The 27,219-nt window shown below is 48.4% G+C and overlaps 1 protein-coding gene and 1 pseudogene across 2 annotated transcripts; one reads left to right on the plus strand and one right to left on the minus strand.

Annotated features, from left to right (window-relative positions):
• Positions 1 to 1,524: 1,524 nt before the first annotated feature.
• LOC142361712 (E3 ubiquitin-protein ligase PHF7-like) lies at positions 1,525 to 4,286 on the plus strand (annotated as a pseudogene).
• Positions 4,287 to 15,135: 10,849 nt separating this feature from the next.
• LOC104329502 (zDHHC palmitoyltransferase 6) lies at positions 15,136 to 27,156 on the minus strand. Of its 2 annotated transcripts, XM_075423756.1 has the most exons (10): positions 26,888 to 27,151; positions 25,509 to 25,600; positions 23,120 to 23,279; positions 21,904 to 22,065; positions 21,237 to 21,290; positions 18,577 to 18,744; positions 18,216 to 18,257; positions 17,630 to 17,775; positions 17,498 to 17,541; positions 15,136 to 15,712 (listed from the first exon to the last, which is right to left on the minus strand). In XM_075423756.1, the coding sequence occupies exons 1-10, from the start codon at positions 27,134 to 27,136 to the stop codon at positions 15,609 to 15,611; spliced, it is 1,221 nt and encodes a 406-aa protein (XP_075279871.1). In that variant the 5' UTR covers positions 27,137 to 27,151; the 3' UTR covers positions 15,136 to 15,608. The 2 variants fall into 2 exon arrangements, with proteins under 2 accessions (XP_075279871.1, XP_075279872.1); XM_075423757.1 differs by lacking the exon at positions 18,216 to 18,257 and having other exon boundaries at positions 26,888 to 27,156.
• Between the last annotated feature and the right edge of the window lie 63 nt (positions 27,157 to 27,219).

Below are 27,219 nucleotides of genomic sequence, written 5' to 3' on the forward strand. Positions count from 1 at the left end.
CTCCTGCACAAAACACGAGTCCAGAGTGAGACATGAGGCCAAGGAAGCTCAGAGGCTGGCGAGGCAGAAATTAAAGGCATTGAGGGAAGGTGGAGAGGAGAAGGGCAAAGAGACAGACTGGGCAAAACTCGTCTTTTCTGACAGACAGCGCAGATGGAAACTCCCCAACCATGCCTTGGGGTGCAGACCCTGGGGTCGGGCCAGCCTCAGGGCCCGTTCAGCCTTTGCCTTGGGGGAGCTCCGTGGGGGGCTCTGGCCCATGTCTGTGAGAGGCCACCACCTCTAGGTTCTGCCCAGAGCAGAGATCCAGCCTGCTGGACCAGGATGTGGCTGGTAAAACACTCTGAGCCACGGGGAGAAATTTGGCGAGAACTGGAGAGCTGAGTCACAACCTCTTACCCCAAAAGCTTTCCCTCCCCACTCCTCCATCAGGGAAGGCCCCAAAATCACTTGTAAAGGCAGGGGCCAGGGAAAGATCTGCCCAGGAGCTGGGCTCCCCTGCTCCCTTCGCTCACTTATGCCCTTCTCTGGTGCCTCCAACGCTGCCCCACAGCCACTTGCAGCTTCCTGCCCCACCAAGGAACAGCTCACACTGACTCTGAAAGACAGTTTACTGCCATGGAAAAAGGATGCTGCCGCCGTGACAGTCCCGCTGCGTTTTGTTCTGGAGGCAGCACATCACCAAAGCGCTGAAGAGTTCAGGAGAAAGATGTGGGGCCACCTGCGACAGCTGGCTGCTGTCCTGAGGTCCTGAGCTGTACCTGGCCACCCACCGCCTCTGAGCGGATGGGATGTGTGAGCCCAGGCCAGGCTCAAAGGTGGCTTCGGTCCCCTGGACGGGGGAGCCCGGAACCGGAGGCAGCACTGCAGAGGCTGCCTTACCAGCGCAGCGCAGAGAGGAAGGATCCCCTTCCCAGACCTGCTGGCAGCGCTCCCCGTGCCGGGGGCAGGAGCAGAGACTTCCCGTGGCCAGGGTGGGCCCCTGGGGTCGCACGGCCTGAGCAGCACCTTTCGGCCAACAGGGCCACCCTCGACGGCTGCCCCAGGGGACCTGGCCCTGGGCTCTGCGCTTGCTGCAGGAGCACCCGCCCTGGCTACGGGGGTGCTGAGGGCTCGGGCCCCCGCCTCGGCACTTCCCACCCACCCCTGGGACGCGGCGGCCCTCTCAGAGCGGGTGGCAGCGCCCCAGGGTGTCCCTGCCCGGACCTGGGGCGCACGCAGCCCAGCTGTGCTGATGTCACAGCAGCTGGCCACTGTGACCCGCGGGGCCACGGAACAGGATGGAACGCTGGGCTCAGGCCGTTGCTCCGTGCGACCTGGTGAGGTGAGGAGATGGCAGCACAGGGACGGGGCTGCCGAGGGGCTGCCCAGGGAAGACGGGGGCCCCACGCCTCGGGGCTCTGGGCCTGTGCTGAGGCTCACCCGCCTCTCGCTTGTCCCTCACCCGCGTCCTGCTTCTCCCTCAGAGTCAGCAGAGGAGAATTTGGAGGTGACGGCTCCAGGCGCTCCCTGCTGACGTGGGCCATGTCCGCCGTGTACGAGAAGACCCTCGACCCGATGGAGCCGGGTGAGAGCAAAGTGTCCCTCCCACAGCCTGGCAGACGGGTTCCCGGGGCGCTCAGCGAGGGCCGAGAGCGGTGGCAGGGGGAGGCAGGAGCGCCCCGGGGCAGGGCCCCTCCTCTCCTCAGCAAGGGGGGCCCAGGCTGGGCAGTGGGCACCTCCTGGGACACCCGTGCCTGCAACGCCCACTCCCTCTGCAAGGCCCCCAGCCCTGCCCAGCAGCCGGCTGGGCAGCCACAGAGCAGCCCTCAGGGGCAATCCCTCAGGGACGCGGCCCCCGGCCCCGCAGAGCTGCTCATTCCCGCTGGCGTTTGCTCTCTCCCCTCCAGCATGCACGCTGTGCCGCCGCGCGGAGGCTGACCCGGATATCTGTGGGCGCAAACTGCAGAAGCAGGGGCTCTGTGCCCATGAGTTTTGCCTGGTGAGTTCCTCGCGGCTCCCTCCAGCTTTCTGACAGGCCGTGCCCCCCACACTCTCCTCATCAGCTCCTCGCCTTTTCTCCTCTGCAGTATTTTGCTAATGAGCTTTATCAGCAATGGCTCAAGGAACCGGGCCTCATTGGATTCCTCCCTGAGGATATTCGGCGCACAGTCGAGCGGGCAACGCAGAAGGTGAGGACCTGACAAGAACAGGGAGATCTGTGCCAGGAGAGCTTTGCAGGACTGAAAGAAATCCCAGCCCTTCCAAGCAGCTCTGGCACAAAAGTCTTGCTCCCGGCAGCTCCACAGAGGCTCCAGCACCGCAGCCTCGTCTGCTAGGTGGATCTGCAGGCTGTGACCCAGAAGCGGCCACAACCTGGGCCCTGCCCGGAGGTGTGGGGCTGGCTGGGGAGGCCTGGAGGCTGCCGCTGACGGGGGCTGCGGTGCTCTTTCCAGCATTGCTTCGTCTGCGGCGAGAGCGGGGCCACCATCGACTGCCGAGACACGCACTGCCACCGCAGCTTCCACCTTCCCTGCGCCGTGGAGGGTGGGTGCGTCACCCAGTTCCTCTTCCAGTTCAGGTACCTCCTCTGCCCTCCCTCACCGCCTCCAGGGAAGGCCCCAGCGCTTCCCACCTCACCCATCCCTTTCCTCTTGCCCCCAGGTCCTTCTGCTGGGAGCACCGCCCAGAACAGGCAGTGGAGGCAGCTCCAGAGGCGAACACCACCTGCCTCATCTGCCTGGAGCTGGTGGGGGACAGAAAGTCCCACAGCACCCTGGTGTGCCCGGCGTGCAAGCACGCCTGGTTTCACAGAGCCTGCATCCAGGTAGGAGCCGTTCCCTCGTCCTCGGGGCACAGCGGGCGCTCAGCAGCACCAGGGCCTCACTCTTGCTCCTTCTGTTTCTCTTGCAGGGACAGGCTGTCCGCAATGGCATCTGTTCATTCCAGTGCCCACTCTGCAGGGACAGGGACGCATTTCTCACGGAAATGCTCGTCATGGGAATCCGAGTCCCCTTCAGGTTGGTGTCCTGCTGCTCGGCTCACAAGACAGGAGGGTGCAAGTGCTGTGCCATGCCAGGGTATGCCCCAGCAGTCCTGGCCCTCCGCTGCCCTGTGAGTCTGGGCTTCAGCTTCATGGAGGAGTTGGAAGCAGGGCAGGGGAGAAGAGCATGGACGCCCTGCATCTGCCTTATGCCGGGGCAGCAGGGGCTCATCCATTTTCCTTTATCCATCAGATTGCCATCGCAGGACAGCCAGGTAGACGCAGCACTGAGCGAGCGGCACAGCCGCTGTGACGCCAGTGACTGCGTCTGTCCAGGAGGCCGGGAGCAGGCAGAGGAAGAGGGGTAAGTTGCCAAAGCTGCACCCTGGGGCTCTGCATGGCATCTCTGTCTCGCCAAGGGCTCGAAGCGGAAGGTCTAAGAACGAGAGCTCTGCCCGACAATCCCGTGCTGCGGTCACGTTGTCCTCACAGCCATGCACCCGTTTGCTTCCCCAGGCCCTGGGAGCTGCTCCTGTGCAGCTCCTGCGCTGCCGAGGGCACCCACGTAGGGTGCTCCAACTTGAGCAGCAGCATGGACAGCTGGGAGTGCGACGGCTGTGCTGGCCTGGGCACCGGTAAGAGGCAAAGCCCCCACTGCCCCTGCGCTGGGGCCGGGGGCCAGGCAAGGCCTGGCAGCGCGTGCCCAAGGTGGGCTTGGCAGAGCCTCTCTGCTCCCGGAGGGCTGGTGGCATGGCTCTGGCCTCTCCTGCTCTGTGCCTGGGAGGCCGTGCCCTTGACCTTTCTGCTTCCCCTTCCAGCCTCCAGCCCCAGCTTGGACCTCGCCAGCCCCAGCACTGCCAGCCAGCCAGGAGAAGAGTCCCACAGCAGCTCTCCAGCACGTCAGGGAGGCCTCCGCCCCAGCAGCCCTGGGCCCATGCGGGATCGAAACCGCTCCCGCTCTCACCATCGGGCCCCAAATCCCTACACCCGCCTCAGAGGTTGCCGGGACAGGAGCCGCGTGCCAGCACCACGTGCTGGGAGCGGCACCTCCAGCCAGGCGGTGCAGGGGCCATCCATCAGCTCGCCGGCACCCGAGGCGAGCAGCCCCAGCACCGCCAGACAGCTGGCATCGCAGTCCTCCCGGGGCTCCCATGTGCTGGAGAGAAGCAGGGGCTCCAGCCCCCCTGGGCCCGTGCGGACGCAAGACCGCTACAAGTTGCATCGCTGGGCCCAGCAGCCTTACAGCCGGGCTGGACGCCGTCGTGGGACCAGCCATGTGCCATCCTTCCCTGCTGGCCCTGATCCTCCTCCACCGGCACAATAAAGTTGGTCCTTGATTTCTGCACTCTGCCCTCCTCACTGCCACCAGGGAAGGCCCCAGCACTTCCCACCTCACCCATCCCTTTCCGCTTCCCCCCAGGACCTTCTGCTGGGAGCACTGCCCAGGGCAGGCAGTGGAGGCGGCTCCGGAGGCGAACACCATCTGCCTCATCTGCCTGGAGCTGGTGGGGGACGAAAAGTCCCACAGCACCCTGGTGTGCCCGGCGTGCAAGCACACCTGGTTCCACAGGGCCTGCATCCAGGTAGGAGCCGTTCCCTTGCCCTCGGGGCACGGCGGGCGCTCAGCAGCAGCCCTGGCAGGCCATTTCCTCTCGTCCTGTCACTAGTCACTTGAGAGAAGAGACCAAAACCTGCCTCACTACAACCTCCTTTCAGGTAGCTGTAGAGAGCAATAAGGTCTCCCCTCTGCCTCCTCTTCTCCACACTAAACAGCCCCAGCTCCCTCAGCCGCTCCTCATAAGACTTGTTCTCCAGACCCTTCACCAGCCTCGTTGCCCTTGTCTGGACACACTTCAGCACCTCAATGTCCTTCTTGCAGGGAGGGGCCCAAAGCTGAACACAGTACTCGAGGTGCGGCCTCACCAGTGCCGAGTCCAGGGGCATGATCACTGCCCTGCTCCTGCTGGCCACACTATTCTTGATACAAGCCAGGATGCCGTTGGCCTTCTTGGCCACCTGGGCACACTGCTGGCTCGTGTTCAGCTGCCTGTCGACCAGCACCTCCAAGTCCTTTTCTGCCGGGCATATTGCCAGCCACTCCTCCCCAAGCCTGTAGCGTTCTATGGGATTGTTGTGACCAAAGTGCAGGACCCAGCTTTTGGCCTTGCTGAAACTCATACAGTTGGCCTCGGCCCATCGATCCACTCCTGTTCAGATCCCTCTGCAGAGCCTTCCTGCCCTCAAGCAGATCGACACTCCCGGCCAACTTGGTGTCATCTGCAAACTTACTGAGGGAGCACTCAATCCCCTCATCCAGATCATTGATAAAGGTGTTAAACAAGACGGGACCCAAAACTGAGCGCTGGGGGACACCACTTGCAACTGGCCACCAGCTGGATTTAACTCCATTCACCACCACTCTCTGTGCTTGGCCATTTAGTCAGTTCGTTATGCAGCCAAGAGTACACGCATCCAAACCATGGGCAGCTAGTTTCTCTAGGAGGATGCTGTGGGGAACAGTGTCAAAGGCCTTACTAAAGTCCAGGTAGATAACATACACAGCCTTTCCCTCATCCACTAGGCAGGTCACCTGGTCATAGAAGCAGATCAGGTTCGTCAAGCCTTCTTCCTCCTCCTCTCCCTTTCTCCAGGGGCAGCGTTAGGGGCTGGGCACAGAGGGTTCTCTTCTCCTGGGCGTTGGCAGCACCTTCCCCACACGTCCCTCCTCCTCGGCTGGCCTTGGCTGGCTGGCCAGTGCCATGGCCATGTGCTTTGGCCCATGCTGGCCTCGCAGACTGCTCAGTTTCCCAGGGGGAAGTTCACACCCACCCCAGGTCTGCAGATCTCTGCGCCTGCCCACAGGAGCAGGGCCCGGCATGGCCCATCTCCTGGCAAGGTAGGTTGTGCCTGACCACCTGGCGTGGCCCTCGCTGCTTGTCCCCCAAAATCACACGCCCCAGCCCCAGCGGATTTTGACACACTTCAGCTCTGTTTTGTTCTGGACAAGGCTATAACACATTTCCTATCATCCTCGCCTAGGTGAGGGAGAATTGTGGCAAAGTGGCAACGCTCCTTTTCTTTAAAAGTTCAGTGTCATGTCTCTATTTGTGACACGAAGATTTCTGTAGATTGTGTTTCTGTAGTAGCCAAAGGGCGTTCCCCATTCCCCAGTTCCAGGTCCTGTTCCCCAGCCTGGTTGCTGCTCTACCAACTGAAGCCTTCCTGCTTGCACTGTAAGCCAAGAAATCCTTTTGAAGAGAGATTGCAAACACCTGGCAAGGAATTTACTCCACAGAGTTCAGGGGAGTCAGGGCAGTACTTGTTCCTGAGGGTTTGAGTCCCATCATATGCCCTTTACACCAAAAAAGTCACCTGTGCTCTACGGGAGGGTAACAAGGGGCCTGGGAAATGCCAGCCATCCAAAAGGATTTCCCTCCTGCTGGCGACCAGCAAGTACCTTCCTGGTGCAGGAAGGAGAAGAGCTCTGGTCGCAGAGCGACTGCTGAACAGCTCTGTGGAAGCTGGCAGAGAGCTAGAAGGCTGAATCGGAGAATAATGGTGACCAAAGCACAAAGCAGATCCCCTGGGGTGGCCGTGCAGGTCTGAGCAACCCTCTGCTCTTCAGTCAAACCACAGGTGGTCTTAGGCTGCATGCACCAAGCGCCTTCCTGGCAGGCCTTAATGCAGCATGAAAGTTGGTTCCTTAAAGTTGGGAGCAGCCGTCCTCTCTGAGGAAGGCAGGGGAACCTGGGAGGCCTGATTTTTTCTGCCAGCAAAGAGGCAATGAGGAAGGAAGGGAACGCTGTTATTTCATGATCACTATACCCAAGATGGCCTCCAACCACCACATCCCCCACAGGTCCTAAACAGTGGTTTGACAATGGTTTAAATGGCAATTTAGACAATGATTAGACAACAATTTAGACAGTGGTTACACACTCTACTACTGACTATGCTTCTAATAATTATGCTACAGCTCGATATATAAATGTCACTAGCATACAATATACTTTTAGGCCCAATGTAAAAAATCGCTTACCTTGTTGTAGATATCAGATGCTAGGTAAGGGGTCTCTTGACCTCGAGGAGTAACCCTGGCAGACATCCCTGCTCAAGGGGGAGATCACCACCGTGGAGCCCGCCGCCATACAGGAGAGCTCAATGGGCTCAACACGCGGAGCTACAGATATTCATAGCATACAGTGACTGTCTCATAGTCAAACCCCTCCTTGGTGTCTGTGCAAGAGTGCAGCCGTCGCGGTTTTAGTTTTGTCTAGCCCCAGCTCAGGCTGGTACTCTTAGCTGCTGCTAAGACACACGATACAGCTTGGCGTTGTCAGCAAACTTGCTGAGGGTGCACTCAATCCCACTGTCCATGTCACCAGCAAAGATGTTCAACTCTGAGTGTGACCATCCAGCCAATTTCTTATCCACCAAGTGGTGCATCCATTGAATACATGTCTCTCCAATTTAGAGACAAGGATGTCATGCGGGACAATATCAAATGCTTTGCTTAAGCCCGGGTAGATGACGTCAGTTGCTCTTCCCTTATCCATCAACACAGTAACCCCATCATAGAAGGCCACCAAATTTGTTAGGCATGACTTGCCCTTACTGAAGCCGCGTGGCTGTCACCAATCACCTTCATATTTTCCATGTGCCTTAGCATGTTTTCCAGGACGATCTGCTCCATGATCTTGCCATGCACAGGGGGGTCATGTTTCCCCTTTTCCAATCACTTCACCAGACTGCCATGACTTCTCAAATATGATGGATAGTGGCTTAGCAACTTCATACGCCAGTTCCCTCAGGACCCGCAGATGTACCTCATCGGGTCCCATGGACTTGTGCACTTTCAAGTTCTTTAGATGGTCTTGATCCCGATCTCCACCTACAGTGGGCAGTTCTTCATTCTCCCAGTCCCTGCCTGTGCCTCGGGTGGTGTGGCTAGAGCACTTGCCGGTGAAGATTGAGGCAAAAATCTCATTTAGTACCTCAGCCTTCTCCATATCACGGGTAACCAGGTCTCCCGTTTCCCTCCAGAGAGGGCCCACATTTTCCCTAGCCTTCCTTTTATCATTGATGTACCTATAGAAGCTTTTCTTGTTGCCCTTGATGTCCCTGGCCAGATTTAATCCTATCAGGGCTTTAGCTTTCCTAGCCTGAACCGTGGTTGCTCAGACAATCTCTCTGTATTCCTCTCAGACTACCTGTGCTTGCTTCCACGCTCTGTAGGCGTCCTTTTTGTGTTTGACTTTGTCCAGGAGCTCCTTGTTCATCCAGGCAGGCCTCCTGATACTTTTGCCCGACTTCCTCATTGTTGGGACGCATCGCTCCTGATCTTGGAGGAGGTGGTCTCTGAATATTAACCAGCTTTCTTGGGCCCCTCTTCCCTCCAGGCCTTTATGCCATGCTACTCTATCAAGCAGGTCCCTGAAGAGGCCAAAATCTGCTCTCCTGAAGTCCAGGGTAGTGAGCTCACTGTGCACCCTCCTCACTGCCCTCAGGATCTTGAACTCCACCCTTTCGTGGTCACTGCAGCCAAGGCTGCCCTTGAGCTCCATATTCCCCACCAGCCCCTCCTCTCAGGCGAGTGCCCACCATTCTGCCTTGAGGGTCAGGTAGGATGAGTGCCCTTGACCAGCACAGATGGTCACAGAGCTGTCCCAGTTGCTGGGTCATGAGTACGTAGGGTCTCCCACTCCAGTAGCAGAACGCCGCTCCTTTGCAGAGCCGCCCTCCCAGCGTGCAAGCTGCCGCACCACGCTCCCTGGGCGGCACTCCCGGCTGCTTGCGCTCCCTCAGCTGCTTTCTGTGGGCGTCGGGGTGGTCGCCGACGCTCTGGCAATGCCCAGGCCTCGGGAGCGTCTCTCACGTGTTGGGGTCGATGTAGCTTGAGAATTAGCATGACTAGGCCGCTTAAGCAAAACAGCATAACTGAACAGGCTGCTGGAAAAGACAGCTAAGAATAGCCATTGAGAAAGTTCTGATAGCGCACATGATGTGGGTTAGCAAAAACAAGATGTGTTCAAGGATGTGGAGGCGGTCTGTTGCTATTGGCGTTAGTGCATAGTTACCAATCATAAGGGAATGTGGGGCGTGTGAACAGCGCGTGATTTATGTCTGTCGCCTATCCGAATAAGCGTGATCACGTGTGCAGATATGGAAAATGTATATAACCTCACAAATGGGAGAATAAATAATCCGACTGTGCATCGTAACAATGCGTGTGAGAGTCGTTCCCGTCCTTTCACGGATGCTGAAACTCAGCATTGTAGTGACCCTGAGGATTTATCGCAGGCAAAAAAAAAGGCAGGGGACTGCCAGCTGGCGAGGTAAGCCGGGCTGCCTGAGAAAGGCAGGAGCGGATCCACGGCATGCTGGGGGGGGGCATGAACATCGGCAGCATGGGTTCCACTGTATCGGCGTCAGAAAACACGGCGCTGAAAAGCCTGTTGGAATTGGTGGATCGAGCCGATGCTAAGTTAACTAAAGGAGACATGTCGGGACTATTATTATGGTGCCACTGCCGAAAGCTGATAACAATGGATCAGCTGTTCGATCCGGATGCGTGGCACAGAGTTGGGATGGACTTGTGGGACTCTGTGCAGGTTAGAAACAAAGAGGCGCGGCAATTAGCCCCTGTTTTCCAAACTGTTAAAAACATGATTGCTGATATGAAGGACGATGCTACTGTGGCTGCAGCCGCCGCAAGAGCTGTTTATGCAATCAGTCAACCCGCGGGAGAGTATCAAGATCCCTGTACGGCGCCTCAGGCTTATCCCGTTCGTCCTAGTGAAACGGAGTTTTGGATTGAATTGGGAGATGGGGCACCAGCGCCACCTGCAGCCCCACCACTGCCGGAGAACGCGCCGCTCCCGGACTCCGATTCTCAAGAAATGGATACTGACTCGCCCGAAGGAGCAACATCGCTATTATACCCAAAGATTCATAAAAGTGAACTTACGGACACATTGAGAAAGCAGCAGGATCAAATGACAAAGCTGTTGGATGAGATGCAACGACTAGATAAAGGATCCCGTAACGCCACGATTAAACAGGCATATCGAAAGGCTCACCAGGCCATAACGGACGGTTTGCGAGCGGTCGAGCAGCACTTATGTGGGGAGTCGGACGGGATGGGGGAGGTGATTTCAGGGGGGTCAGATAATGGAAGCATTAACAAAAGTTCGCCACTACAGCATTCACAATGGCGCTGGGTTAGGCTCATGCTGGAAGACGGGGAAATGAGCTTAGCTGACGCTGATCACTATTTATGTAGTAAATACGGTAAGGGGGTGGGGGATGACAAACATGAGGCGTGGAAGAGGGGCGTGAAGTGGAGAGAGCAAGGAGGGGGGGCATCCGGTGTTCAAAAGCCTGATGGCGCGCGCGGTGGTTGTGGTCTGCAGGGACCCGGCGGTACAGAGGGGGGTGGTGTGGCCGCTGGAGGTCAGAGTGGAGACGGGACGCCCCCGATACGCGACCCTAATTTTAATATGGGACAACAATGGAGGGGGGTAATAGAAAATGCTGTAATTGAAGGACAAATGCTACCAAACAGTTTAACAGCATTCCCGGTGTTTACGCAGGGGAATCAACGGATATGGGCTCCTTTTGACTGCAAAACAGTGAGTCAGTTACAAAAAACCGTAATGAACTATGGTTTGGATAACAAGCAAGTTATGATGCTGGTTACCACCTTTTTCAAAAATCAGATATTAGTGCCAACTGATGCCCGAGCCTTGTTAGAATTGGTGTTACCCCCCACTGCCTTTATGTTGTGGAAGGATAAGTGGCGGGATAAATGTGAGGTTGCAATGATGCAAAACCTTCAGCCAGGTGCTGATGATCCTTTACGTGTAGTTACACTAGACCAGCTCATGGGTACTGGCGCTTTCCGCGACGGGGCGGCTCAAGCAGCACTACACCCTCGAATATTGCAACAGTCACAGAGCTTAGCCCTGGCCGCTTTAACTGAGCTACCACAGATTGGGAAGCCTGTATTACCTTACACGCAGATTCGTCAGGGTCCTGATGAGCCGTGCATGCACTTTATAGACTGATTAAAGGAAGCGTTAGATGCGGCACCGAATCTGCCAAGTGAAGCAAAAGGTGCAGTAGGAAAGGATTTAGCTTTTCAAAATGTCAACACTCAATGTCAACAGATAATTGCATCCCCACCCAGTGGGTCTACCCTTAGTCAGTACGTGGAGGCTTGTTCCCGATGACCTCACTTAGTAGAGGAAAGAGAGAAGGCCAGAATACATGCGGCTGCTATGGCCACTGTTTTATGACCTGCCATGCAAATGGGGAAAGGGGATCGAGGTGTTAAAGCAAAAACTGGTTGTCTTATTTGCGGAGAGGAAGACCATTACAAAAGAAACTGTCTTCAGATCAAGAAGCAAAAGGTGGTGGCTGACGAATTTGTAGGGATGTGCCATAGATGTGACAAGTTCGGGCATAAAGCAGCTCAATGCAGGTCACAGTTTAAAAAGCATGGTACCCCCCTGTCGGGAAACGGGCAAAGCAGCGCCAGGATGGGGGGCGCGAGGACAAGAAAGTTCCCCACAGCTATGGCTGTCTCGACGAGCTCCGAGCTGCCACAAGCGGTGCTGCAGGAGTCGATCTGGCCGTGGGACAAGACATCACTATAGAAGATGATAAGGTGCATGTCGTCCCCTCGGTAACCACAGGACCTTTAGGTCATGGGCTGAGTGCATTGTTGGTGGGGCAATCCTCTGCATCTAGTCAGGGAATTTTTGTCCTACCAAGGGTAATTGATGCAGATTTCACAGGCCCAATAGGGATTATGCTAAAAGTATTCACGTCACCATTAATCATCAAACGAGGCAGCAAGGTTGCCCAACTGATTCCTTTCATTGCTCAGGTCCCCCTAACTGACCCTAACGATAGGGGAAGTGATGCCTTTGGCTCAAGTGGACCCCCCTTGGTGGCATTCGTACAACCTCTTTCCACAGAACAGCCCATAAGAAAGATCACTATTAAAGGACCGAACGGCATTGTACTAAAAGACCAGAAAATGTTGTTAGACTCCGGAGCAGATGTTACTATAATCCCGAGGGCCCAATGGCCAGCGTCATGGCCATTGACGGTAGTGTCGGGCATGGTGACAGGAATCGGTGGTGCAACAGCGACACAAATGAGTACTGAGTTCATTACCTTTGTAGACCAAGATGATAAGTTGCTGACACAAGCACACCCTTATGTCTTGAATACTACTATTTGGCTATTAGCCAGAGACGTATTATCACAATGGGGTTGTGTCATTCAGACGCCTTTTTGACAGCGGCCATTGAAGCGAGCGCATCCAGGCCTACACTGAAGCTCACGTGGTTGACAAAAAAGCCGATCTGGGTGGACCAATGGCTGCTGTCTACTGAAAAGCTCGCCCATCTCCAAGAATTGGTGGATGAACAAGTGAAGTTGGGGTACTTGGTCCCATCCACTAGTCCTTGGAATACTCCTGTGTTTACCATTCAGAAAAAGCCCGGAAAATGGAGACTCTTACAAGACCTAAGAGCACTTAATGCAGTAATGCAGGATATGGTGCCGCTACAACCCGGACTACCGTCGCCAGCTACGATACCTGAACAATGGGATATCCTGATTCTAGATTTGAAGGATTGTTGTTTTACCATCCCGTTACATCCGGATGATTGTGAAAAGTTTGCATTTACAGTACCCGCCATTAACAGAGCATCACCCACGAAGCTGTACCAATGGGTAGTGCTACCACAAGGTATGAAAAACTCACCAACAATGTGCCAATGGTATGTGGATTTGGCACTGCAACCTTTCCGACGATCTCATCAGGAACTAATTTTGTATCATTACATGGATGACTTAGTATTGGCCTCACGATGTCCAATCCAAGATGACATTGTTCTTGAATTAAAGGGGATGTTGGAAGATTGGGGTTTAGTGGTGGCTCCTGAAAAGATTCAACAACAACCCCCATGGAAATATTTGGGCATGACTTTAACTGAAACCGTCATTAGGCCGCAAAAGTTGACTATACGTGCTGACGTCAAAACCCTTAATGATGTCCAAAAGTTGGTGGGAGACCTTCAATGGATTCAGAACGTTTGTGGAATAACCAATACGGATTTACAGCCCCTGTATGAAGCATTGCAGGACGGAAAGGATCCTCACGAACCACGCCAATTAACACAACCAGCAGAGGCAGCACTTCAAATTATTGCGCAGAGATTTCACACGGTTCTATCTCCTGGATACTTGAAGGCTCCCCGATCCAGTTATATATCTATGACTCTCGAGAAGAGATCGTTGGGATATTGGCTCAATGGCAGGAGCAACTATCAGACCCATTATGCATCCTGGAATGGATTTTCGGTCCTAGCCATTTCAAACGAACTGTGACCACAAGGATTGAGGCTATTGCGGCTATAATCCATAAAGGATGCCAACGAGCAAAAATTATTGCTGGAGCTGTACCACACCAAGTAATAATGCCTCTTACATCCCAATTGGTCGCACAGTTTTGTCAAACTAATGATGAATTTGCGGCGGCTGTATTGAACCAACCGTTTGTAATAGCATGTCATGTCATCTCACCCCAAGCTTCTATCACCCTGTTACATGCATGTGCATGAGGTTTCCTGGCATGTTCATACATACGTATTCTATTTCCTGGAACTAATGATATTTGCATAGTCATTACACATGCAGCCTGGGTCTCTGTGGGGCTTCCATGGGGTCCTCGATGGTCTCTGGTGGTCCCTGGTGGCTGCAGAAGTGGTAGTAGTAATGACAAAGAAACAAGAGGAAAGCTTAAAAACAAAAGCATATAGAGTCCACTTCAGACTGCAAGCCCACTGCTGAAGCAGAGCTCCTGGGCATGCTGTAGTTCACAGTGTAGGGATCTTAGTGTGCAAAACTCTGCTCAGATAAAAGCTGAAATCCAGTGGAAGATACTCTTCAACCACTAAAACATATCCAGTCCTCCACAAACAGACCACAGCTTACACAAATTCCCCTTCCAACAGCTAACAATCAACTGTGGTTATTAGTGCTGTTAATCTGTTCCTAGTACATTGCTAATTGGTGCCTGCTTGTCTAGATACTATCCATTTGATCATTCATAGTCAAGAACAAGAGGTCCTTAGCTGCCAGCTTCCTCAGCTGCAAAACAGGCTTATTTTTGTACTTTGGTTCTAGATTCCACAGGCACTGAACAGAAACTACTGCAGCTGAGACTAAGAGTATTCCATGCAATTTGGAGGTTTTCCTGCCAATTTCCAAAATAGCTACCTCCTGCTGAGTCTTGGCCTTTCAGCTCTTGCTAGCAGGGAAATGACACCTTTCTGTACCTCTAATGAAGCTTGCTTCTCAAAAATAAGTGCTTTGATTTCAAGAGCATCTGCTTGCAAACTACTGAAACTGAACACTAACTGCTCCACTGCCACAGCTCATAAACAGCCTAGGATTATGGCTCACCATGAACACTAATGCACAGCAGGCTGGAAGTAACAAAAAACTGGCTTTGTGCTGGAAATAAGGAGCCTGAGGATGAGCATACAAGAGTAATGCTGGCTTGTCTGTATGTAGTTCTTTCTATATACGTTTAATATTGTTTAAAAAATGCTTATCTGCCTGAGACAACTCATGCAGGTGGAGGTAAACCAGGTGTTAGTTTAAAACAGTAATTTACAAAAACTCTCAACATGTGACATGCAGCTAGACTAACTGTGAGAGAACCAAGCAACCTGCCTCCTTTAGGATACATTTAGAAAGCCTTCAGCTAGAACAGCTTAGTCCATTTTAATGTCTTCCTTCTAATAAAACAGATCTGATACTAAATAAAAATTCTTTAGGAAAGGTGTTAATCTCTTAGTAGCAACTAGGCTCACAAAAATTTTCATTCTTGGCACTACTGCTTCCTTTCGGTCTAAGATGGATCAAGAACTCTAGTCTCCTGGGTACACGCTCAGATTTCAGAGGCAGCAGATATAGCTGGCTGCATTTTTTTGCCACTGAAAGCACAGAATATTCCTCTAGGAAGAGCTGAAGTCTTTCTAACCTTGAAAAACAATTTTTAACAGTGAAATCTTTCATTCCCACTCAGTTCACATTCCCATGCCTATAAACAAGTTCTTGTAGGTCTAAGAACAATTAAATCCACAAGTGAATATGAATGCATCATTTATTCGAGGTGGACAATTCAAATCATTAAAAGTCACAGGTAACAAATCTTATCTTGAATTTGAATCAGAGGTTTATTTTATAGTTTTCAGGGGCAGCTTCAGAGAAAGTAAAATACAAAAGATAAGCAGCACGCATCACAATCAGATGCGGTTGAGGAAAAAAACCTGAAATATGAACTCTCAGAATGAAATTTAAACATCAAAAAGAAAAAAACCTGACTTGGGATGAAAGAGATGCATCCTGAAGGCAATCCACGGAATGGCTTCTTCACTTGTTTATTGTTAAAAAAGGATGCAAACCATGGCACAGGCATATCCAACCCTTTTGGCTGCCAGGAAAAGAAAACCTTGTCCTAACATATCCATTGCATAAGTCTAAAGTAACATACAGAAAATTTTCAAGTAAAGGATTGTGGTCTGAAATAAAAATTCCATCTCTTATTTAAAAAATGAGAAGGCTATCTGTTTTTCTTCTCTCCATCCACTGGTTGATCCATTTCAGAGTCATACTGGTATTTTTCCACACATTTCCTAGGGAACCAGCCTCGTTCTCTTATGCCACCTTAAGACATGAAAAGTTGCATTAACTTGGAACAAAACATGACCCACTATAGAGGAAAAACACACCACTGGAAGAGACATCAAGAGGCCAACTAGGTTATTTTCTTCTCCAAGGCAGGACATCCAAGTCATTCCTAACATCATTGCCCAGGGGCGCATGGATTCGTTCCCACTGCCTAAAATGTTTTCAGAGATCTCCAAAGTCTTCTGGTTAGAAAAATCTTTCCTAACACCCTATCTGAATCTTACTGTTGATAACTCAAGTTCACAACTCCTCTTTCCACACACCAGGGACACAGGAAGCAGCTAACAACCTTCTCTACAGCAGACTTTCATGCAGCTGATGACTATTTGCACATACCCTGGCTTCCTCCTATCTCCTCTTCCTCTCCAGGTAAGCCACCCCAATGCTTTCAGTTTTCCCTTTTAAGTCACATTTTCTAGTACTCTGATTATTCTCATTGGTTTCCTCTCAATGCTTTACAGCTGATCTTTCTCTTTCTTGAGATGCAGTAACTGCCTTTACTTGTAGCAGTATTTCAGCTGAGTCTCTGCCAGTGTTGAGCAGGACAGAAGGATCAGTTATGCATCTGGGAAGCTATATGCTTTTTTTTCTTTCTTGCAAGTGTTGACTCATCTTAAGATTACGATTGACTCTTTTTTTTCCTCAGAAGAACTGCTACTTAATCATTAAATTTTTCCATCTTGTTATTCCTGCCCATTGATAGCATTTTGCTATACATTCCTAATAAACCTCAACCTATTTCTGAAGCCTAGTTCTCCAAAATGCCAATGGTGTTTTGAATTCTAATCCAGCCTCTCAGTATACACCAAGTTCCCCACCCAGACCACATTTCACCTGATTTAAAAAAACACCCAAACATTTGATATAGCAGAGATATCTCCTGCTTATCTTCACAACAAGGAACACAATACAAACTATTACCCTGCTCATTTCAATGACTCATTTAGGTTTGCTGTTTAAAAGAGTTCAAAGGAGTGAGCTGCCGAAGCGCTTCTAGCCCATGAAGGTCTCAGACCTCCCATGAGAAGAATGGACAGTTCCAACATGGTGACTGTTGGCTGCCTCAATTCTGCCAACATAGAATGTACATGCAACGAATTAACAGTTGCTTGGAAGAGACAACAGAATCCAAAGCATTCTCTGGCAGGTAAAACTTTAGCTCAGTCCTAAGGAGAACTAAAGTAAAAAATGTAAAAATTTCAATGCAGGTGGCTGTGATGTTGTCTCTCTGCAGACCAGTAGGAGTCTTTAACGTCTCTGACAGCTGTAGTTGTTAGTTTCGTAAATGTATGTCAAAATCCTCGGAACTGATCCCAAACCAAAGATGTACTGTCTCCTTGTTTTTAAGAGGTACGAAGAGTAAACACAGGTCTTATACGTACATGGGGTGTTTAGGTATGAAATCTGAAAGTGCTTAAGAAAGACCACCACTTAAAATGTTCAAAAAGGAAACCATCACTAACCACTTTCGAGTCTAAACGTTAAACTTTTTCTTACAATATGAAGAAAAACTCCACCTTCCATAAACTACTAGAGGAGTGTTCTTTCAGTCTGACAGCTTCATCCAATGTTATCAAAACTGGCAAGTCTACCAGATGTAAAAACCGTGGATGCGGTTTTAGAGGGGAGAGAAGCTAATGTCAATAAGGTCAGTCATTATACATTTTGAGAACTGAACATGTCATATTGCCCACGTTTCTACAGAGTTACAGAACTGATTTGTAATTTTCAACAGAAAAAGTGAAAATAACTGCTTCATACCATCAGCAGCTGAGTCGAGAATCTTCTCACCATACATCCAGTGTCTGGGGAGGAAAGCATAATAGGTAATTAGATGCCAGAACTCCTCTTTATATTTCTTTTAACCAAACATAAAGGTGTGGAGCCACTAACTTTAAGCCTCTTGTGGCTAAAATCAGATCCCCTTTACTCAGTGCAATTCTAGGTTCTTCAGTGCACGGTGTTGTGAAGAATGTTTTAACGCCTTTAGTCACAGGGCAGCAGACACCACTGTAGTCTTCTACTGCTCGATACCGCACCTACAAATTTGAACAGAACACGGCAATGCATTACTGCAAGGAGTTACGGCCTTGCTGACAGTCTCATACCAAAAAAAAAAAAAAAAAAAAAAAAAAAAAAAAAAAAAAAAAAAAAAAATCAATTCAAGCATACCGTTAGATTTGAGCATAATGACCACATCTGTCAAAGAGACTCTAAATTCTAAATAAACTGCTTAACAATGAAGCGCAGTCATCTTTATTATCATGCTTCTCACCATCTGGAAACTAAGATGCAAATGCAAAGAAAGCTAACCGCTAAGTTTAATTAAGCAGAGGTTGCAACACACTGTTTGTGTGGAAACACAAAGTCTTTATTGAATTGCTAAGTTTAAAATCAAGAAAAAGGTCTCAGCAATTACTTACATTTACTTATACTGACATTTCAAAGTCATTTCAGACCAAACTACATAAATACTTACACTTCTTACTCGCTTGTCTGCTTTCTGTTTCAGTTGCTCTATCTATAAATGATTATAAACAGAAATTTAGGCAATGTTTAGTTTAAGAGGACTTGTGTATTCAACACAAAATGAAGTCAGCTATTGAAACCATTCAGCAAACACAAAAAATATCATTAGCATTTAAAACCACTCACAAAAGCGTAACTTTTTAGTCTATCAAAAATGGGAGAATGTTTGACAGAATTCCTGTTTCTTCAGTATGTGCATTACTAGTCACTCTATTTTGATTCTTTAAAAAGCTGGTACATTACTGCAAAGGAAAGCAGGCAATTGGGTAGTGGGGGGGGATTAACTTGAGGTATCACTGAAGATCAATTACCGTCAAACTGTATTGATGACAGCCATCTCTTACTGGCCAGTCCAGGCCATCTCCCTCAGGAATCCCAGACCATGTAAACACTTGCTTGAAGTTCTTCCATTTACTTCCCATGTCATAGGGAAAGATAAAGGTCTCATCCGTTTGGTAGTACTGGATTCTGTCTTTGGCCTGGAAAATAAAGAAATATTGTACACGAAAACATACCCTACAAACTGCAACTGAGCAGCAAATATTAAAAAGGCCAGGTCATAAGCCCTGTACGGTTCCACGAGACCTAAAGGCAAACATTTGGAGGCAAGACCAGTAAATTCCTGATATACTAACCCAGGCTTTTGAAACTACTTCTAACAATCATGGCATTTACAAGTGTATCTGGTTTGGGTCCCCCGACCTCTCCTCCCATTTGCTCTTTAACAACAGAGTCAACTGGCTACACTGATTCATCCGCTCCATGCTCAGATTTTTTCTATGGCTTTTTTAAAGACTGATGCCTGACTATTTCTCAGCTACAAACAAAGACTTTCACAGCTCATGATTCTTTGATTAATGAGCATAATTCCACATTGGTAGTGTCTATTCCACCTCTTGCGAACTGCATATACAGGCATGCTCTGATCTCCCACATTCTGCAGTCATGAAGTGTTCATTCTTTCAGTGACGATGACATCTAGTGGAGCAGGCACAGAAGAGTTTGTTCTCTTTGTTGCATTAACCTCATTTTTATCAAACACTTCTGTATTACAGTCTGTGCACAGTTTTCAGAGGGGACATATTAGCAGTCTGTGTTTTACAGTTAAAATTTTAACAGATTATTCCAAATTATACTATTTAGTTGTAACTGGGTTTTCTCTCCTTTATGTTCCATTGTCTTCAAAGGTCTAATGGGACTAGGCTCCAGCTAAGCAGCGCTGAGTCTAGTTGGAGGCCAGTAACAAGTGGTGTCCCCCAGGGGTCAGTACTGGGCCCAGCCTTGTTTAACTTCTTCATCAACGACCTGGATGAAGAGTTAGAATGTACCCTCAGCAAGTTTGCTGACGACACCAAACTGGGAGGTGTGGTAGATACACCGGAAGGCTGTGCTGCCATTCAGCGTGACCTGGATAGGCTGGAAAGCTGGGCAGAGAGGAACCTGATGAGGTTCAACAAAGGCAAATGCAGGGTCCTGCACCTGGGGAGGAACAACCCCATGTACCACTACAGGCTTGGGGTGGACCTGCTGGAGAGCAGCTCTGTGGAGAGGGACCTGGGTGTCCTGGTGGACGACAGGTTGACCATGAGCCAGCAGTGTGCCCTGGCTACCAAGAAAGCCAATGGGATCCTGGGGTGCATTAGGAGGAGTGTGGCCAGCACATCGAGGGAGGTTCTCCTTCCCCTCTATACCGCCCTAGTGAGGCCCCATCTGGAGTACTCTGTCCAGTTGTGGGCTCCCCAGTTCAAGAAAGATGAGGAGCTACTGGAGAGTGTCCAGCGGAGGGCTACAAGGATGGTGAGGGGACTGGAACATCTTCCCTGTGAGGAGAGGCTGAGGGAGTTGGGCTTGTTTAGCCTGAAGAAGAGAAGGCTGCGAGGGGACCTAATATTTACTTACAAATATCTCAAGGGTGAGTGTCAGGAGGATGGGGCCAAGCTCTTTTCAGTAGTGCCCAGTGACAGGACAAGGGGCAACGGGCACAAACTGAGGCACAGGAAGTTCCGTCTGAACACGAGGAAGAACTTCTTCCCTCTGAGGGTGACGGAGCACTGGAACAGGCTGCCCAGGGAGGTTGTGGAGTTTCCTTCTCTGGAGATATTCAAGACCCGCCTGGACAAGGTCCTGTGCAGCCTGCTGTAGGTGACCCTGCTTCAGCAGAATGATTGGACTAGATGACCCACAGAGGTCCCTTCCAACCCCTATCATTCTGTGATTCTGTAAGCTAGATTCCATGCAAAGAGAAGGCATTACAGTACTTAGGTACTTATACACAGTCAAGATCCTCATGCTAATTTTGACACAGAATAAAAGACAGACAAAAAGACAGCAATGAAATGCTTGTGGATTTATACAAAATAACCTCGTAGCACTGAACTAATCTCTAAACACTGACTCGCTTTTGCTTCCTCTTAACTTAGCTTCTGCTGCTTGGCTATATTTCTTCTGAAAAATCTTGTGAAAACCTCTATAAAGATATGGAAATCAAAGAGAAATTCAAAGGAGAGAAGACTAGCTATCTCACTACTTTCTAGTACTTGTTCAAAATCAAGGAAAAGCCTCCCGAGGTTAATCAGTGAAGTAGGAAATGAGGAGAATCATGAGCCAAAACACACCACCTAGAATGGGTAGAGGAGTTAAGACGATTAAAGACACAGGAAGGCATAAGGAGAAACAAAGACAACTGAAGTTTCAGTCCAAAACACCCACACATTCTAAGTAGATAAGCAAAGTCTCTTAAAAGCAAGTATTTTTCTACGATGAAAAGAGAAATATATGCAGTTAAAGTATTTCTCATCCATTTCAGTGAATTTCAGAGACGGTAAGAGAAAGCTGGTTGGAGGTGTTCAGTCTGTGGTGAATTGAAATTACATCTTTGGTTTAAAAGCAGACAGGTGAAACAACAAATTGATAAATATGGAGAATGAACTTTGTAACACCACAGTACAAGAACACTATAATAAAAGCTTACCTTTTCTTCAATCCAGGACTCGATTGAAGTTTTATTTGTCAAAATGACTTTCATCTAAAATATAAGTGTTAGGTGAAATTAGTGCTGATTTTCTGCATAAATACATCAGCTAGGCAAAGAAAACTTCATTTAACAAACTAAATTTGCTTTAAGCAAGAAAGCAACTTTTACAGGCTTAGCTGAAACACATAAAGCATTAAAAACTAAGATTCAGCATAGATATAGGCTAATGCTATCCTCCAGAATTATACACTTAGACAGTATCACACAGTACTTCAGTTTATGATTAAAACACATATTTTGTTTCCTAGTTCCAAAGATCTCAAACATTTGAAAGAATATATCAGGCATTTTTATACCTCTTTTCAGGAACAGAGGCATGTACTCCTGAGATATTAGGTATTTTGCCTTTTCCAGAGAGTTTACAAATCCCCTCTCATGTTTTTTTAGTTCATTAGATTTTCACCTCCAAGTTCTCCCATGAGAAAAAAAAAAATGTGGTAGCAACAGAGAATTAGGACAAAACAACATAAAGTCCTGGAAAAGTTACACTGCAACATAATCTCTAAACAACTGCTCCTATCTCAATTCTGAATTCTGTTTGTGCTCCACCACCAGGCAAAACTTACAGATTTTAACTTCTTTGTAACAGAAGCCATAAACTTACCTGGATAATAAACAGCATACCAACAGCAATAGTTGTTCCTAATGCCAGTCCTAAGGCAAATAAAGATGCAGCAAATGCAGACAGTCCAAAAGGAATAATGGGTCGAGGGTCTCTCTTGGCTGCACTCATGTCAATCTTTACAGAACTCCACCCAAAAGATATCTGCAAAGGGAAAATATCATCATTCAGCTCTAGAACCTTCCAACTGCTGACACAAAACAAATTACCAATAAGAAATCTGGCTCTGAAGATACGTGTCCAACTTCTGAGCACTTTATAATGCAAGTGGAATAGTTTGTTTTTTTAAAAAAATGACGTGTATTCAAGATTTGCTCTTCAGAAATACATTCTTTGCTAGGTATAGGCCTTCTCTACATGGAAAGCTAAACCAGAATTGCCATCTTGCAAGCTCCACAACAAGTTAGGCCTAAAATCTCCAAAAATATCTAGAATCAGGCACATAAACAAAAATGCATTCACCAGTTTCAGACAGAAAATGTTTGCGTAGCACAGTATCCACTGTCAATGGAAACACTGCAGGTTTTCCTCTGAATGCTTTAGCAGATAGCTGTTCTCAGCATTACTGCTCTGCAAATACAACACACGGCCTTCACCTGTTACATTCAGGTGATGTTTTCAAGCTCTTCATTGCAACCACAAAAGCTGAAATCAAAGCTCATAATCTTAACCATGGATCTGAGATAAGGGACATATTCCAGAACAAGCTTTGCTTGTTGCTGCTGCTGCTAAGTTTTCCCATTTAAAAAACAAATCCAAAATAGTTCATTTTTAGTTCAAAAAAAAATGAACATTTTTTCCCTTGAAGAAAGGGATGCAATTCTAAAAAAGTGGCAAGCAGAAGAAAATAAATAGCACCTATTTTCTGTGCCAGCCAAAACACAGCCTGTGTCTCTATACAAACTGCTACTCAGAAACTGTCTTTAGTCAATTCAAAGCTCTAGGAAATTCCCAGTGATTATGACAAGCAACAGGAAAAACACAAAAGAAAGAAAACAGAAATAACTTTCTCTGAATCATCCTCCAATTCATGACCATACTTCTCACAGGCAGAGAGCAGAACTGAGAGTACATGTTGAAAAAATAACAAGGAATTCCACATGCTGCTTCTCAGCAAACCAGCCAGCCTCATACTTCCAGAGATAAATTACCCATCTGACTTCAAAAGTATTTTAAGCATTTAGCTGTGTATTCTTACTCTGTTGTAAAGCTGAGTGTACATAGTCATAACAAATATGAAAGAAGCGTGAATGCATCCGAGTGGAGCTAAGAGAAGAAACAGAGTGAAAGATGCATGATTCTGGTATCCGCAACAGTTGTTGATCCAAGGACAATGATGATCCATCTTCATGACACATCTGTGAATAATAAGTATTGATTAATATAAAGGACATTTATGGTGTTTCTCTGAAAAGCTGAAAAAAAAAAAGACAACTAACTTTCTACTACTCAACCTCCATTCATTCATTTAAATCCACCAATTTCCAACAGATCAACACAGCCTGCTTTTCTTGCTATTCAAAATGATACTTCATGTTGTAAAGTGAAAGAAAGCAAAACAAAAAGTGCTCCCAGGTCCTACCCTCCCTAACAGTCCCTCTTCCTCTTTACTCCAACTTGCTAGTTGCTAATAAACACCATATTCCAGAGCCAGGAGACAGAGGCCTAGGATAGGAAGTGTAACAATTATCAACACAATGATTAAGCACTAATATTATTGTCAATTTTCTTAAATAAGCACACCAGGAAAATAAAGAAAGCATCAAATCCCCATGAAAGAACATATATATGCAGAAAGAACATATAAAGATACACAGGCAGAAGTGTGTTAATGCCTCCTTCTTTTCAGCAGTAGGTCCTCTGAAAGCTTCATCAACTGCTATGTGTTGACGTCACACAGCTGCTGTCCTTTTCAAAATCTATTTAACAAGAGTAAATACCTCAGAGACACTCTTGTATTCAATATAAAGATGCTTATTTTTGTTTAGCTTACAGGTGCAAAAAAACAGCCAATAAAAGATTCATCTACATCCCAAATTCCATTGATTTCACTGAACAGGTGTAAAAGTCACTAATTATAATGTTGCAATTCACTGCACCAAACCTAAGCGATGAACAAAGGATTGAATCACACATATATCCAGCTCCTCTGAAAATAAAAATTAATTGGTTTGAAACTACTGACCTCATTATCTTCTAAGCTACTCCATTCCCAATAGGAAGGTCAGTTCCTGCCTTTCAAAGAATTAATTATTCTTTATTAGCACATGCTCAACCATCCCTGTACAAGTTCTTGAACATGTAATCATAATTATCGGCACAAATGTTTCTGAAGAAGGCCCTAGATCTTGGCTAGGAACCTCCTCCCGTTCAGGTAGGCCATAAGAGGCAACTCCATTCATGCACTGAAACTTGCCATAGCAGAGCAGACTTTCAGCAGAAGCTTCAGATACCCACTTCACCGCAACAGGCTAGAAATACATGCAGAATGAGTTACTTTGGCTAGAGTCAAGGGGGCAGAAAAATCCTTAAAGCCTATCAGCAAACTGGTTTTGAGAATGTGCTGCAGTTCCTTCTGGTTTCTTTGACAAAAGATAAATTATTTAAAAAAGCTTGCTTTTGCAAAGACAATCATCAGGATCTGCTGCCATTTTCTACTCAGTCCTCAGTGTAAAGATTGGCACTGAAGGAAAGGAGTGTAATTTTAAATCTCAGGATGATGCAGCCAAATTGCAGCACTGCTCCACAATTTCAGTCTCTACTTCCTAAAAGCACACTGACTGCATATCTTGTGTTTACAGAAATAACAAATGAAAGTGTATGCTGCAATATCCTTTTACTATGTTTCCTAATAGTCCTTCAGAGGAGAACCTGCCCAATAAATGCAAGATAAATGCAACTATAGCCTGGACTGCAGACAGCTGAAGTGGCTTGGTTCTTTTTCCAAGCTGCACTAAATTCCAGTGCAGCTATTTATAATAAAGCATCCTTTAGCAAAAAATGTCTGTTGGAAGACCAACACATAACACAGCACAAACTTTTTAAACTGACCCAAAAGGCGTATTATTAGTTCACTTAACACGCAGACTCCCCTCAAAAACAAACCCTTAGCAAACAGCAAAAACAGTCCAAAATTTCCACTCAAATCAACATTTAACTCCCATTTTGAAAGATGACAGAATAGGCTTTTCTACTCCCTGTGCAGGTGAATGCTTGGACTCAGAACTCAAAGGACTGAACGATTTTTAGGCATTTACACAGGGTCACTTCCCTGAAACGGTACTGCAATGTTTTGTTAATACTATCAAGTTCTTAAGAGGAACTGATTTCAAGCTAAGCTAAAAAAAAAACATTAAAGCAGATTTATCTACTACACTAAACCACAGTAAAACCTATTAAACTGAAACACAGTAAAACCACATAGAAGTCATACAACTAGGAAGTGGAAATATTTGAAATGGGTAAAGTGTTCATATGGAAGTCTTTTAAAAATGCACAGTACAAGATTCAGAAGAATAAATTATACTAATAGCTCATCATTAGAGTAGAAGCTGCTTTAATACAGACTTAAAAGAATATTAGAGTACCTGTTACACTTTCGACAGTGGTGTGAACGTGGTGCCTTGTAAGACTGACATACTTTACAGTATTGGAGATACATGCAATCCTGAGATTTTTCCTTTAAAGAGAAGAATAGGCGTGTTAGATACTTACACAATTCTACTGGCAATACATATCTTGGCACTTTCCTAACCTAAGCAACTTTGCTTTCTTCTAAAAGAGTGTGTTTCACAACCCAACCCTAGATAGTGGTAGGTGGCAAAGAGAGAAAAAGCCAAAAATGAAACAATCTCTTGGCGATCAATACAGCCATCTCCCACTGCTGAAAGTGCTGGTTCCTAAAAGAAATAAACAGTACTTCCATCAGGAAGAGTGACTGTACAAGCAGGGTTTCATAGTGCAGTTCTGACAGTAAAAAAACCAGCATGAAGCCTTTATAATTAAAAAAAAAAAAGCCTGTGCACCTTGTCTCTGCATTTTATACTTGAGCCAAGCTAGGCTCACTACTAAGCTACAGCACAGTTAAGCATTACTGTTCAGCTGGCTCTTGTTTGCCACCCTCTCTCTCCGATACATACACACACACCCCAACCACAGCAAGATGAGAGACAGACAGACTCGCAGATGGCAAGTAGTAATACTGGCCAAAATCTTCCATTCATGAATCAGGATACCCAGCTGTCCTGCTAGGACTACATCCTCTTCTCGCTAGACTCTGTCCTGAGAAATATTCCACAGGCAGAAATGTGGTTATTACTAATCTTTACACCATGCCACTGGAACAGGAACTCTGGCCAGCTGTCTCGAGATACTGAACCTGTATCATTCTGGTCCTTGCCTACTGCTCTTCCAAGAGATTACTGAAGCAAAGGAAACACAAGTTCGTACCTTGACTTATAATAATATGATGTTGAATATAAGATAAACATGTAATTTTCTAGCTCACATTAAAAAAAAATTAAATTTGCTAAAGGAAGTTCTCCTAATCCTTATTACTGGCGGCAAAGTCTTCAACACAACAGCGTCTGCCTGAGCGTGCAGATAACCTCGGAGTCCCCATTCCCGGCTAACAGCGCTCGTTTGCCGCCTGTGCAACACGACGAGCCCCGCCAGCGCCGCGGCACCCGTCCAGCCCCGCACCCCGGCGGCTGCCAGCCCAGCGAAGAGACGGAGCAAGCCGGAGCACGCTACAAACGCCGGAAAAAGCAGCGGCGAGAGGCGGAAAGCGAAGCTGTCGAACCCGGATAAGGAGAAAGGAGCGGCCGGAGGGGCTGGTCGCGTCCCTCGGGGAGAAGCGGGCGGCACCCCGAACCCCGCGGCTCCCACCGCCTTCCGACCCCACGCTCCTCTCCGGGAGGCCGGCCCGCCGCCCCCCGCCCGGCGGCGACCGAAAGCCAGCGCTTACCGGCGTCCACCCCAGCGGGACGTACCCCGGGCCGACAAACATGGCGCTGAAGTAGTTGTAGAGGATCATGACGGTCCAGTTGAGGAGCATGACGAAGTTGACGCTTCCCCCGGCTGTGTCCAGGGGCCAGTACCACAGCGCGGCGTCCGCCATGGCGGTGGCGGAGCACACGGCCACCACGGCCAGGGCCACCAGCGGCCCCCAGTGGCACAGCCGCCGCGCCCGCCGCAGCCCCCCCGGCCCGCCCATGGCCGCTACCGCCGCCCGCCCGCCGCCCTCGCCCCGCCGCCGCGCATGGTTCCCGCCAGCCGCCGGCAGGCAGGCAGCGCCGT

Source organism: Opisthocomus hoazin, chromosome 6 (assembly GCF_030867145.1).
Source record: "Opisthocomus hoazin isolate bOpiHoa1 chromosome 6, bOpiHoa1.hap1, whole genome shotgun sequence".
Taxonomy (NCBI): domain Eukaryota; kingdom Metazoa; phylum Chordata; class Aves; order Opisthocomiformes; family Opisthocomidae; genus Opisthocomus; species Opisthocomus hoazin.